Source organism: Cebus imitator, unplaced genomic scaffold (genome assembly GCF_001604975.1).
Source record: "Cebus imitator isolate Cc_AM_T3 unplaced genomic scaffold, Cebus_imitator-1.0 Scaffold2, whole genome shotgun sequence".
Classification (NCBI taxonomy): domain Eukaryota; kingdom Metazoa; phylum Chordata; class Mammalia; order Primates; family Cebidae; genus Cebus; species Cebus imitator.
Window position 1 is genome coordinate 3,622,043 of NW_016107317.1, and position 15,265 is coordinate 3,637,307.

At 35.1% G+C, this 15,265-nt stretch overlaps 1 protein-coding gene across 3 annotated transcripts in view; it reads right to left on the reverse strand.

The window, feature by feature from the left end:
* The window catches only part of EPS8 (epidermal growth factor receptor pathway substrate 8), a 169,145-nt gene that overhangs the window by 17,374 nt on the left and 136,506 nt on the right, over positions 1 to 15,265 (reverse strand). For all 3 annotated transcript variants that reach the window (XM_017528665.2, XM_017528631.2, XM_017528639.2), the window contains exons 15-17: positions 14,500 to 14,633; positions 9,461 to 9,569; positions 8,499 to 8,642 (exon numbers count right to left, since the gene is read on the reverse strand). In XM_017528665.2, coding sequence (XP_017384154.1) covers positions 8,499 to 8,642; positions 9,461 to 9,569; positions 14,500 to 14,633 — 387 coding nt within the window. The remainder of the gene's footprint in view (positions 1 to 8,498; positions 8,643 to 9,460; positions 9,570 to 14,499; positions 14,634 to 15,265) is intronic.

Genomic DNA, 15,265 nt, shown 5'->3' on the forward strand with positions numbered 1-15,265 from the left:
CTCCCAGGTTCAAGGGATTCTCCTGCCTCAGCCTCCCGAGTAGATGGGATCACAGGCCACCATACCAGGCTTATTTTTTGTATTGTTAGTAGAGACAGGGTTTTGCCATGTTGGGCAGGCTGGTCTAGAACTCCTGACCTCAGGTGATCTGCCTGCCTCAGCCTCCCAAAGTGCTGGTATTACAGGCATGAGCCACTGAGCCTGGATGACAAAATGCTTTTCAATAATTTTAAAATCATGATTGTTAGACATACTTAAAAAACAGTATTTGTGCATATTTCTTATTAAAATACAGATAATAGTTAACACTTTAAATGAAATAATTTTAATAGATAATCCATTGTGAGAGGCTCCAAATTCTCAAAAGGCACATTTTCTTTTTAGAATCAAAGATACAGGGCAATAATTTGTAATTAAGGCAAAGTTTAGATATTGCACTGGCACAATTTTAATTATTCTAATTTAGGATTGGCATATTACACGCAAAAAGACCTTTTGGTAATCTGGTCCTTTGATTAGAACAGTATTTACTTTTAAATTCTAAAATGGCCCAAATATCAGGTAATATTGATTTTAAGAGAGTCCTCCCAATTTCCACAGAGATCAAAAACAAAAATACACACCACACACAGACACATCACTTTTTAATTAAACTATTACTCAAAACAACACATCAATCTCCATCATAGTCACCTTCATGGCAAATGACTGACACCTGTGGAAACCGGTGTAGGAAGGCGCCCTCATTTTTTTCTGCTCTTTCTCTAAAAGCTACTACTCACTGACCAGTGGGCTGGGGTTGAGGAAGTGGGAAGAGTATTGTGAAGGCATATCTGAAGGGAGTGTTTATAATGCTGGTAGATACTGAGGGAAGAAGGAGGGCATGGGAAAGAGGAGGACAAAGAAGAGAGAGGCAGGACTGCAGGGAAAGGGAGTAGACAGTAAGATTCTCAGAGTAAAAGAAGGGAGTTAGATGGGACAGAAACTGAGTTGCTAATTCCCTTAGCATTCAAGGCTTAGAAATATTTCTAATGTATTCAATACTGTATTAGAAAGAATGAATGAATTGTTATTATTATTCCCCACAAAACGATCTTCCTATATTTGGGCCAATAAAATATTTAAAGCAGTCAAAATACAGCAAACATCACCAGAATGTAATACTTAGCACACAGCAAAGTCATCTGATTAATGTATAGGCAACATTCCCTTGACAAGAATGTCCTCTGCATGTAATTTCGTAAAGGGCTAATGAATTCTCACATTAGTGTTTCAAAAGCATCATAATTTCAGTTATTGTTTTTAAAGCTTACACAAACAAAAATGCCATGAGCCCTGCTTTCCATGATATTACTCATAATTTTTGCTTTTGCTATTCATCAAATACTATTGTGAGAAAGTGAATAAACTGTGTTACTGTCACAATCAAGCCTGAAAACAAACTCACCAAATGTTCTGTGCCTTATTTCATTCATGTCATTGTTACATAATGCAACTTTATCAGTATAACCTAACAAAATAATAGGCTTAAAATACATATTTGATTAAAGAAAACCCATATGAAAATGCATGCCATAAATTCAATTTACTTGCATATTTTCCTCTTTCCTTAGTCCTGTCTTCCTGCCCCATGTTTCCAACCTCTGACATGAGAAGGGGGGAAGTACCTTCCTTGAATCATGAACTGGTTCTGAATGGCAACCAAGACAGCTCTTTCATGGAAACTGGCTTGTAATTCTTCACGTGGAAGAAAAAGAATCAGCACTGACTCCTAACGTCACTTTTCCGTGTCCCTCCCTAGCTTCTCTACTCCTCTTTACCTACCACCCAGCTACGGCTCTTCCTTTCCTCATGTCTGTCTCTTGGCTATTTTTTGTTGAAGCTACAGAATTAATGATTCCAGTGTAAATCAGTTTATGGAATGTCTTGGAGAACAGAAGCGCACTCTGAACTTTTTTGTCCTGAACCAAAGGTACCGAAGCTCCAAATCCAAAAAAAAAAAAAGAATTCTGACCAATTGTCCTTGGTTTGCCTGGGACTTTCCCAGTAATTAGCACTGCAAGTCCCACGTCCTCACAAACCCCTCAGACTCCCCAAGTAGGAACTAGAAGGGTGGGTTGACCTGGTGTGGATCTACTTCTGCACGCTGTTACTTCCTTACTCTTGCCTGTGATCTCACACACACACAAAGTTCTGTTAAAAGCAAAATCTCTCTTTTTGTCTCTCTTTCTCTTAAAGAAGTCAGAATTACTAGACCTCATAGGAAATTTACTTTCCTATTGATAATTAAGTTGCAATGAGTCACTTTAGCAACTTAAGCTGAGTAGAAATTCTAAAGAATTAAAGAATGCTACAGAGAGATAAGCTCCTGATTCATACAAGATGCTGCTTCAGAGGGGAAATTATGCAAGTAACCTCAACAACGCCATTAAAATCGAATTGTTCTTAAATATTTAACCTACTTTGAATTACACATTTTTCCACTAAATTTGGTTTCTTTGGAACTCTGCAGTGAAAACTAAGCACAGCTGGAACATTTGGAGGGTGTTAAGTCCAGAGACCGAATCCAAAAAATTATATTAAAGAGAAGTGCCATGAGGGAACGAATGTGGGTTACCTCTGACAGCTCGCCAAGTAATTGCTTTTAGGAAAATGGAGCAAATCACATCAAACGAGAAAATTAATACAGGAAATGGAATTAAAATAATATCAATTATAATTCACCTCAAATATCAGAAAGAGTAAATTAGTCTGACAGTAAAATTACATGCCCACAATCAACCAGTGAAGAAGCCTGTAAATATATAATTAATTCCTATCAATATCTAGCCATGGAAAACTAATCATATAGATTATACTACAGTATAAACAGTATGAAGTATTTCAATAGTAACTATTTGTATATTAAAGTAAAATACTAAGGTATAGGTTTATTTTACTCCTATTGCTCATAAAGAATACAATTAGAATTCATTAAACACAAGAGTAATTCTTGCTTAATTAGCTGAGTTTACAAAAGGTAATACTGTAGGCATTATCATGTGATTTTACTGAGCTTTAGTTTTGAATTTTGTAAGCAGCCTGAGGAAACATAGAACATTTAATAAAATTATGTACATGTGCATGTTGGACAGTAATTATCAATACTTTATATATATATAAACGATATATATATATTTAGAGTGGGTATTATATAAATTATCACAAGAAGTCTCTGGGAAAACATCAATACATGTAGCAGAATAAAAGTAAACATATTTGTCTAAAAACCACACCTATAATTAATGAGCAGAGTCTTCTGAGATTAATTTTTAAAAAACAATTCTGAAGAATTACAGAAGGTTGGTCTGGCTGAAAGAATATGAAGCCATCTTTGGTAAAATGGTCACTCTGTCCAGCAGTATCTAAATGACTGGACTGAGCTGAAAAAACAGAGCGTTAATAACATAGGCTGAAATTAGTAGTGTTAGTGGTTTGGTAGTCACCAGTAGAAAATATTTCCACTTTTAATTTAGGGCTATTTAAACATGTATATAATGAATGAGAAGATTTTACACCTAGTCTAGATTGTGGAGATCACTTAACTGACTCCTTCTATTTCATGACCAAGCAAATTGGAGCACAGAAAAATAAAATGCTCTCTTTAAGGCCACACAGAACCAGGACTAGAACATTTATCTACCAATACCTAGATTGGGGCTTTTCTCACCATATCATATTACAATATCTCATGCTAGAAAATAGAGAATATGGGAAACGTTTTGTTGAATTCACAAGACCACAGAGACTGGACATTCATAATTACATGCATCTTGGTAGATTAAGAATACTTAATAATAAATGCACAGACTTAATAATTAAGAATAAATGAAAGACTTCTTTTAGTCAGTCCATTGGATATATAAGAAATAAGATCAGAGAAGGAGGTGGTTTCTGCTCTTGGCATATAGCTTGCAAATTTAAATGGGTTTCTAGCAGATGAGCAGTCAGAGGGCTAGAGGTCAGGGAATCAAGTCAAAAGAAAAATCAGGAAGCTTTATGTGGCAAGTAGCTTCCAGGTAGGGAGAAAGCATCCTGGATGTCAATCCATTGCCCAGCTACAATGCTACAAAGCCTTGGAATGTTCTACAACAAAATTTTTATCAAAAGACATGTTATTCTCTATAACCTCTCCTCAGCATTTACTTCCTTTTCTCTGTGGTTTATTAAGTCTTTTATGTCAATATTTTTTGTAAATTTTTGTTATCCTCTCTTCTATGTTTAAAACTTTGTTGAAGCCACGGGGGAAATGCACTAGGTGGGAATGGTTGTCTTCACAGAGCTGTTAAAAATCACCTCAAATGTGAGGATATTAAATAGCCTGGACTCTCAGGGACACCAGGTGGCAATTCAACACCTATTCACTGGTGGTGCCTGGTATGAGCATCCCTTTATCAGAACAGAATCTCTGACAAAAAGTGTGTGAATAATAGGCAAGAGCTGCACTTGTGCCCTTTGCCCAGAAACTGCCATTATTTCTATATACTTCTTTACAGGAAATGTAAGGGTATAAAAATAAGAGTCACGACTGTGTCCATTTTTTAAATATTTGGTGACTCACAGATGTTGCATGGAAATAGTTTATATCTAATTCCCTTATTTCCACCACTTACAAAATGTCCTATTCTAAGTAAATCATATAATTTGGGTTATTTTCCTAAATTATAAAATAACGAAAGAAACCATGAAATCCAGGGAATGGATACATAAGGCAAAAGTCAAATTCCAAGGATTGTGACTGATCGGATCAACTTTTTTCACAGTATAATGCAAAGTAAAGCCATTCTGAGAAAACATCACTTTAAACATTCATACAGAAAAAAAACTACCGATTTACACAACAAAAAGAGATGACAAATAATTTTTTTTTCTTTTTTTTCTTCTTGTTTTGAGATGGAGTCTCATGCTGTTGTCCAGGCTGGATCACAGCTCACTGCAACCTCTGCCTCCTGGGTTCAAGTGATTCTCCTGTCTCAGTCTAACAAGCAAGTGGGATTATAGGCATGTGCCACCAAGCCCAGCTAATTTTTGTATTTTTAGTAGAGACAGGGTTTCACCATGTTGGCCAGGCTGGTCTCAAACTCTTGACCTCAAGTAATCTGCCCTCCTCGGCCTCCCAAAGTTCTGGGATAACAGGTGTGAGCCACTGTGCCCACCTGAAATGATAAGCTTTTGTATCCAGTATTTTCTAGAACAGCAGAAAGCAACACAACACTGACTCTGGATCCAGGGTGCTGGGCCCCAATCCTAGCTTCATACAGCTGTATAAATCCAGGCAAGTTATTTCTCCTACACCTTAGTTTCCCATGAAAAATGTGCCTCCTTCACAAGGTTGTTGTGGAAATTGAATGAATTTGGATTTGTGAAGTGCTTAAACGATGCCTGGCACAGAATGACCACAGGCCACTGGCATATCTTCTCTGGAGTGGGATATCTGTGAATGCTGCTCTCTGTGAAGGTGAAGCAAACTGAAGTAATGAATCATTGCTTGCCTTCTGGCAGCATGGTACAGGGATGTAAAATATTTCTGTTAGAAATTTCTTTATATTTCTTCAAAGTTTTGATATCATTGAATGGAAGACATAGATGGAAGGGAAAACAAGTGTGTGGGCTATCTCTGAGGAGGAGAGAGAGGATCACGCTGCTCTTGATACAGCAAGCATGTAGGAAGGAGCAAAGCTATGGGAAATAACCTGTGGACTCATGCAGGCTTTCCGGAAGGATCTGCTCAGTGCTAGGCTATTGTTCTTTTTAACAAGTGTGTGAGATGCCAGTACTCAATATGTATTTGTGGAATGAGTGAATAAAAAGATAAGACATAAAATTGTAATCCCGTTGAGTTTTATAAGGTTAGGGTATTAGGATCAGTAGAATCTATATAAATATGGTGGTATCTTAATTATGTTTCTGCAATAAGTTGCACGATTTTTCCTTAGACATTTTAGATATGGGTATCTGATGACACTGTCGTAGAGATATAAAAATGACTGGTACATATTTCCAAGGATGTTTTCTTTTCCATTTTACTCTATTCTTTTTTCAAAAGAATATGCTATAAATGTTTTGGGAACAGGAATCCTTTTAGAGTAGGATTTATGCCAGATAGCAGACAGCAAAGCAGACTGTGAAGCTTGCTTATTAAAATTTTACAAGGTCTTAGTGGTTTTGTTGAGCTCAGCCCAAAATTTTCAGGTGTTAAAAGGCAGCTTGTTTTTAATATATTTTTAAAGCAGGGCTCTCAACCTGAACAGCATACGCTTATGCATACATACAGAAAGCTTCTGTACACATTTCTACATACACCGCTACATCTGTAGTTGCAACCAGAATTTTTTAGAAGATAGTAGGATAGTGCTGAAAAGTTTAAAACGAAATACTCAAATAGGCAATCCCTATAAGAACCACAAGTTTCTATTTACATAAAGTAGCAAAACAAACTCCTGAAACTTGTGAACTCTTAAAAAAACTTCTTGGCTGTGCCAAAGTTGACAAAAATAAAGATGAGGTTCTGTTTAAGAAAGGAGGAATAGGTTCGACATTCTCTGACAGTACGCTCACTGCCTGTGATGCATATTGATAGTTTTGGTTCAATTTTAGACAGAAACAACCTTTAAAGAAAAGTCAACTTATGGCTCAAGCCAAGAATCAGAATTAAAGAAAAAGACAAGACTGAACCATAAAAAGCAAAAGGTAAAAGATATTAAACTCTTTAGGAAATATCGGGTGGGAGAAAATACTTACTATAGAATTGATACTATGTGCATGTTTAAATATTTTATTTTATCAAAGTTTACTTATTCTTAGCAACCACACACACAAATAAAACAAATTTGGATAATTGTTTTCAACACTTAAAATATAAACTCTTGCCTTCTGCTCACATATGGGAATCAGGGATGTCATTTATGAACAGTGCTTCTCATAGCTTAGCATGAACTGCATATTAAAACTGGTTCATCCAGCCCAAAGGTATGTACTCTACCATTATTTTAAATATAGGTTTCAAGCATATACTACCTCTATAGGAAAGAAAATGAATGACTGGTATTCATGAACCAGACAGAAGCCTACATTATGTTAGGTAAACAGATATTACACTCAGAAAAGTAGAAACTCAGAAAAGAAAAAGGTATAAAAACTAAGAAAATTCACTTCAAAAACCCATGGGAAATGGAAGAGACCATACCTTGAATAACTCAAACTCCTTCTTTGGCATCAACAGCTAATGACAAATGATGAACATAAAATAAGTACATAATATATATGCACATCAGGCCAGCCAAAACATAATACAGCAAAAAGTTTCCATTGCCATCACTTTAAGTTATTGAGATAAACTATATATGAATTCTTTATTTTGAATATTTGCTTGGTTCATGGATTCTAGTAAGGCCAAGTCCATCTGGATAAGCACAGGACTGACACCAGGCACGAGCACCATGAGGAGCCATAAGTACTGAAATAAATTGTCATGGCAGCAGAAGTATGATCACAATTCCAGCTTTAGACTACTTGTATTTTTTTAAGCCTAGATCTGGCATAAAAATTAACTATTTCACTGCACATTCCATGCAGCTTCTACTCAAATTCATGACATTATTATGAGGTCAGATGTGAACTTTTTCTTGAGACTTTGAAAATTAAAAGAATTCTTTCTTGGGGAATAAAAAAGAAGCCACCCCTGGTTCACAGGTTATACCAGAGAGTCCATCCATTCTGTCTCTGTTTACAGACCTGACTCTAGAGAGCCTGTCACAGGTCTAAAATCCCTGATGAAAAGCAAGTTAATTCAGATGTTAGGGTGAGTGAGCTGATCAGGTTCATTGAAATTCTGAAAATGTGGCATGGGTCTCAAGAATAGACCTTCATGGGCCTTCAATGATCAAGAAGAGAGAGCCTGACCTATCTAATCTACATCATAAGTACATTTTAATCTTAGAATCAAAAGAGGAAAAAATATTGTAATACAACTGAACAAGTACTCATATATTAGTGTAAGGTGAGATGAGTGCAAGTTCAAAGCTGCTCAGTGGCAGAACATTTAAGAGACTGAAGGCAAAGGCTGGTGAAGATGAACTGCTGGACATCAAGCCATGATCTCAGTGCCATCCTCTATCAAGAGGAAGCTACTGGTGGATAGGACAGCTGTGGGTTAAAAAGACAGAAATGCCATTTCTCCAAATGTCAGAAAAACTATAGATTGGGGGGAAAAAGCATTCATAGAATCGGGCACCTACTGAAAAACATTTTGAACAATTTTTAGAAGTAAATCAGAAAACACATGTATAATTTTTCCCTGTGTCTCTCACCATTGCCCACCCCCCACCAATTACTCTAGAAAAAATGTATAACCAACTACATCTCAAAATGATCTATACACAAAGGTGTTTGAATCCTATTTAAGAGTGATAAATTTGTAAATGTGTACACATCACATTTTACAAAGAAATCATGCTTACCTGTATAGTATGAGTATAAGGTGGATCAGCACGCCCCAATCCAGATTCTGGAGGTCTCACAATATCCAAAATATTATTTGGCACAAATCCAGAGTCTCCACTTGCATTTCGAACTTTCCACCACTGCTTTCGATCATCAAGTATCTGTTATATGCAAGAAAATACAGGTATAATTTCCATATAAAAGCCATTCTAAGAAGGAACTTCTCTAAACTTCAACAAAGAAAATGTTTCCACTTCTGATAATTGACTCAGTGTCAATGTAGGGTTGATTGAATGATTCTCATGAATTACACTAAGAAAGACATTCATGAGTATACAGTAGGCAAGGTATCATTATGGTGAATCTACCCAAGGTTAATTTTACCTCCAAAGAATGGTCTGCATATTTGAAGTACTTAAAGAGCACTAAAATGACTCTTTTGGAAAGCTCATTGTCTCCATTTTGGTGATAGAAAAAGTATAGAAAAATGACTCTTTTTCTTGCAAAATTTATTGTGACAATCCACCTTATATATTCAAGATGAACTCTCAGTTAGAACCTAACAAAGAGAAGTTGGTGCTATGGTGGACTATCCCCAATAACATTAGCTCACTGACTGCTGAGTACATTTGTGCAAGGGCACAGATAAAAAAAGAAAATGTTTTCTCTTATTGAACTATTATGTGCATCCACATCTGAATTGATAACTAGCCTTGACTCCAAAATGAATGAATATCAGAAGAAAGAGAGCAAGGAAGAGGGCAAAGAAGTTAAAAAACCCACCCCCTTCTCTCCCTACAAAAACCAAAGGAATATTCTAAAGCTACCCCCTTAGAAGGAATACCTTCTAAATAGACGTAGGTCTCTAATATACGTCTTTAGTAATATAATATTTTGAAGGAAAGTTTAGTTATATACCAAAACAGTAATATAATAAAACTACTTTATTAAGAGTATAAAGAAGAAAAAATTCTATTACCTCTAAAATATCATCCTTTAGAACCGAGAGCTCACTGTTGTTCCTTGCTACAAAGTCATACTTGGATTTGGCATATTTCTTGGGTTGTGTTTTGAGTGGGTCATAACTTCTATGAAAAGAAAGAAAAAAGATTATTTTTCTGCTCGCTCTTCCTAAAGAATAAAAACAGAAGTAAAACATTAAGACAAGTCAAATCCTACCAGAAAACTTTCTGAAATATTATAGTAGTTTTACTTTATTATATTTTAAATTATGAGAAATAAAAGTGACTTAAAGTTCTTACTATTAAAATGATCAAACTATGGCCAGGGGAAAAAAAAATAATGCAAAATCACAAGGCTTGTTGGTACTTAGCCAAATCTAGAATCCAAGTCTATGAATTCTTTGTCTACTAAATACACATACTGGATGTTTATTAATTACCATCTCTACCATGAGAGAACTAGTTAAATGTTAGTATTTTTCATAAAATTAAAGGAAACTAAAGATAATTTCCATAGTGGTAATTTTAGTTATAGGTTGATTTCACTAATCTAAGCAATGTCTGCAATTCAGTAACCAAATATATAAATTTAAAATTTATAACTAGGCATCAGTTTTTAGAAACACTTTGCCCAGTTATCTAAATTGCAAAACGAGAGATAGGCATTAAGTACGAGACTAGTGACACTTGCAAATAAATAAGTAAATAAATAATTTAATTCACTACAAACTTTTAAAAAGTGCATGGGCCGTATTTTTTTTTTATAAACCTTTCTTTAAAAACCAGATACCTCTTCTAATCATTAAATGAGTACTAATAGATTTAACCACTTAATTAAAGATTACTTTTATATGTAGCACAATACACTTAATGCATTAAACGTGTATTTTCTTCATACATTTCAATAATAAAATGACTTTAACTCTTTCTTAATTTTACTCCCCAGTCTTCTCCTCCATTTACATTCCCACATTTATTTACACAATTCTACAAAGGAAATAGCAGACAAAGACTAAAGATGTTAGGTCATCCTACGCCTGTCAAGTTGCCATCCTTTTTACTGTCTACCAAGTTCTCTGGAATGTTGAGTTATACCAGGGCCTGCAGGACCGTTGTAGACATAACGGATCCTGTCATCATAGGTTTTTGTTGCCTCTTAGGCACTAACTCCACTGGAGGAGGGAGACAGGGACAAAGAAAAAAGAGGACCTGCACAGAACACCCTATAGATAAGCATGTACAAACAACCTGTTGGCTATTTTTAGTATATTAAAAAGAAGATTGGTGAAATTATGACCAAGTAATTATTATATGTTATTAATAATAATAATTTTAAAACAGTGTTCCATATTTTCCCATCCCTATCCCTACTGGAATAGCTCTGCTTTTATTTACTTTATATATTCACATTTAATCTACTAAGATTTCATTTGGGAGATAAAAGAGATTCAACTACCCCAAACATTAAGAAAACAATAATTTCAGTGTTTTATCTTCTTCTCTTCCCTTATGTTCCTTTCTCCTATGATCTTCAAAATAATCACTATTAATAATGGAGAGTTAATGGTCTATAACGAAGTTTTTGTTATCTTGCATGTCTCCAAAGTATTTACCTGGCATGTACTTAGGGAGTGCTTTAGAATTTACAAATCTTTATGGCTCGCAGTTTCTTGCCCTCTATAGGTAAAGCATGAATATGACAGGAACCATAGTTACCAATCAGATCATCACAGTTTATAATTTTTCAGAGGTACCAAAGTTTTTTAGCCAGGAGCGGTGGCTCATGCCTGTAATCCCAGCACTTTGGGAGGCTGAGGAAGGCAGATCACCTGAGGTCAGGAGTTCAAGACCAGCCTGGCCAACATGGTGAAACCCCATCTCTACTAAAAAATACACAATTAGCTGGGTGTGGTGGCACATGCCTGTAATCCCAGCTACTCAGGTGGCTGAGGAGCGAGAACTGCTTGAAACCAGGAGGCGTAGGTTGCAGTGGGCTGAGATAGTGCCATCGCACTCCAGCCTAGTAGGTGACAAGAGCAAAACTCTGTCCCAAAAAAAAAAAAAAAGAAGCGGTACCAAAGTTTCTTAAGAGCTATGAAATGTAACAAAATGTATGGGCTGTTTCTGATTTGGAATAATAAATATGCCACTTGATAGAGAGCAGACATAGAGACAGTAGCAATTTGAGAACTTCTCTAAAATACTAATTGCATCCGACAGCAGTAAGCTATAAAACTCAAAGGTGTGGGCTCTAAATTCAACAGTCTACCTAATGGCATAGTAATTTCACAGAACAGTGAATATACTTCATATGGCATTGTTAAGCTAAATATGTCCTGAGAAACCCTCTGTACTTCCATACTGGAGTCCTGTGGACAAATCGTAACCTAATTTAGTAGACACATTGAAAACCCAATTTAGGAGTATGTTTTTGCAACAATAGCTGAGTCTCAGCCAATCCCAGCAGCCATACTTCAAGCACTCATAGGCTGCTGACTGTTCAAACTGTGTTCAAATAAGGCAAATGCCAAGCTGTAACCAATCCAGCTGTTTTCTGTACGTCACTTTCCTTTTTTTGTCTATACATTTGCTCTGAACATGAGGCATCCCTGGAGTCTCTCTGAATCTGCTGTGATTCTAGGGGTTGCCCAATTCATGAACTAACTTTTCCCCCTTGCTCAATTAAACTGTTAAATTTGTCTGAAGCTTTTCTTTTAACAGAATCTACTGCATTCCTGGTATATAATATAGTTTAAGGTCAATCATAATTATTTATAAAAACCAATTTCAAACCTCTGTATATTTTATATCGGACCACAATTTTCAGATAGTTTTTCAAAATGATGACACATTTTCTTGGCAACATAGAACATCAATGGTTCACGTATTTATCAACTATCCTAGCTCCTATTAAGTCCAGTTGAGACCTGGAATCCTTAAGAACAACTGAGATATAAAATCTACCTACCACTCAAGGTACTCAAAAAAAATTCTTTCTATGGTGAAATTCTGACCGTTCTAAATTATTATCCCTTCATGGAATTTCCTTCACTATATTTTATTTAAATTTCCATTCATCAAAGAAAACTTGTAAAATTTACCACAGCCTTCTCTGTGGTGAGGAAAAAAAATTGTTAAAAATAAACTTCCCTGACATCACCTATCCTATCCTACACTGAATTTCATGAGACAAATATTATTGAGAATTTATGAGTAAGAACAGCAATTTTTTATCCCAATGAACTGATACTTATTCCTTTTCCTAATGATAGCAAATGATTATGTTTCTCTTTTTGTTCTGACAGTCAGAAATCTGAAATTCAATGAGTCAACTTTTATACTTTATAAAAATCATAATCTTCCCTCTTAATTTTATATTTTATTTCATTATTTAATTTTTAATAATAACACCATTTTAACTGCATATAATTTAAGTGAGCTATGTGAATCTATTTGGGAGTTGACAGGGTGAGATATAACTAAATCAATAAACCAAAGGTACATTTCCCTGATATTCTATAAAGATCATAAAAATCAAGGTAAACTTTTAAAAGACTTTGTGGTGAGGTGTCCAAAATAAACAGAAGAGGTGATTCCATCAGTAATACTATCCCTTATAGATACGCAGGTGAAGGACAGGGAGTTAGTGATTCTGAAATGTTAGACTCTCATGCACTTATTCACCCAATCCATCAATCAAATAAATCTACACTTATTGAGTGACCACAGTATGCTAGGTGTGGTCTTAAAATGGAACATGATAGAAGTTTTCTAGAGTCAATGTGTACTCTGCAAATGTACTCAAGTGGCTTTCTAGTTAACTAGCTGTGGAAAATCATACGAATTACTGGAGTGGTAAAACAAAAAGAAGCCTATTAATCTGAAATGATTTTTAAAATACTGACATCTAAGACAGAAAGAAAGAAAAAAGAAAATATTAAGATGAGTTCTGAGTTAGGTAAGAAGAATTTCAATGGAATGTTTAAGCTTCAAAACTAATTTTCAACTGTATCTACTAAAAATTAATTCTATAATTAAAACATTCTCATATGTTGACATTTAAAAATATATTATTCATTGCTGACTTTTCTTTGTACTCAATTTAATGTCACTGGTGCCCTTGGAGTTACACCTGTGTAATTTCTACAGCAATTACTTAAGCATTACCTGTCAGCATTCCTGACAAAGAAGAAAAATTTTAAATCCCACTTTCTTTAGAATATATTAAGAAAAGAGTATACAGAAAAGAAATAAAGAGCATATAGCTCTTGTGGTAAGAGAGGCTTTGAGACAGGAAAAAGTACTAGGCTGAGTTCTCTACCCCAGTTCATTGAATGACACTCCTCCTATACCCATGTTACCAAGATTTTACCTCCTTTTCTTTCTCTTTTCTACATGGTTTGCCTCTATGCAGATCTCATTTACTAAAAACAAGGTTGGAAAAAAAAATGAACCTATTCTAGTTCCTTTATTTCTTCTCTTCACAATTCTCCATCTCTGCCTATATTTTTTTAAGAATGAAAATATGGAAAAATAAATGAAATGTAAAACTGCAAACTCAAGATAAAATATAATAAGATGAGATGGCAAGAATGACAAATAAGGCATTGACTCTGTTTAAATATTTAGTTTATATTCAGTTTAAATATATCTATCTATGGAAAGTTTATTTGTTTTTATTGAGTGAAAATTAAGATGGAAACTGTTTCCTTTAAAAGCTACAGAGCTGGAAGGATCCTCAGAAACCATCTGGTACCAACTAATGGAGGGTTTCAAGACAATTCTTTCTTTTTAATGTACACATTTTGTCAGAAGTATCTTGTAAAAAAAATGAAAAGTCATCCAAAGGCATTTGCACTAAATGAGACTTACAGACTGGAGGTCCAGACATCTTTTGTTGATCAAAACCAGTTATCTTAAGAAACAACTAAAACTTTATCAACTAATTAACAGATGGAAAGTTTAAAGAAGTAGTAGACAGATACTATCACCTCTGTTAGCACTAGATCAGAGACAGTTATCCACAGCTCTCCAAAAGGTGCCCATTAAATGTTACCTATCTATATGGCGATTAGAAGTTGGCTTAAAAGCAACGGCAGCTTCCCCTTGGTCCAGATGGGACCCTCTTGTGTAAGTGTTGCTACTGAATGCATAGCCATCGGCTGGATGATACTCTGATACACTGGAATGCTGAAAGACAAAGTAGGGCAGATTAAAGAATCACCAAATACTATTTGAATCAGCACTCAGGTCAGTCAACAAGATCTCTCCACTATATTGTGATCAGTTTTCATTTTCAAGTGACTGACCATTATGTTAACAGATTATGAAACAGGAGTGATACATTTTTGTCAAAGACTTACTTATAATAAAAAAAAGTCATTAGTGCAAAGGGTAATTTTGCTCTCTCTGTTCAAGAAACTTTCACCATTTTAGCAAAGTAAATACTGTCACATGAAAATCAACTGAACTCTAAGGATTAAAATTATACCAAGTTCTCATTTTTCTCAATTTTAAAATTATACACAGAACATTATATTATTTTCAAAAAAATAGCAGCATTATTATCATATTTGCTGTTAAGGGAAACGCAGAAAGGCATAACTAAACTGATCTTGATAGTCAAGAGTCCAGGATAAGAGAATGCTATCGTTTCTTTTTTGTAGTTAGGATAATTCAGACAGGAAACTACTGGGAGCTACCAAGCGTGACAGCTGAGGTTTATAGGCCCCACTGAGGACTACGGTTTTAAAGCTATAGAGCAGCAGTTCCCAACTGTTTTGGCAGCGAACTTGTTTCAGAGAAGGCAATTTTTCCATGGA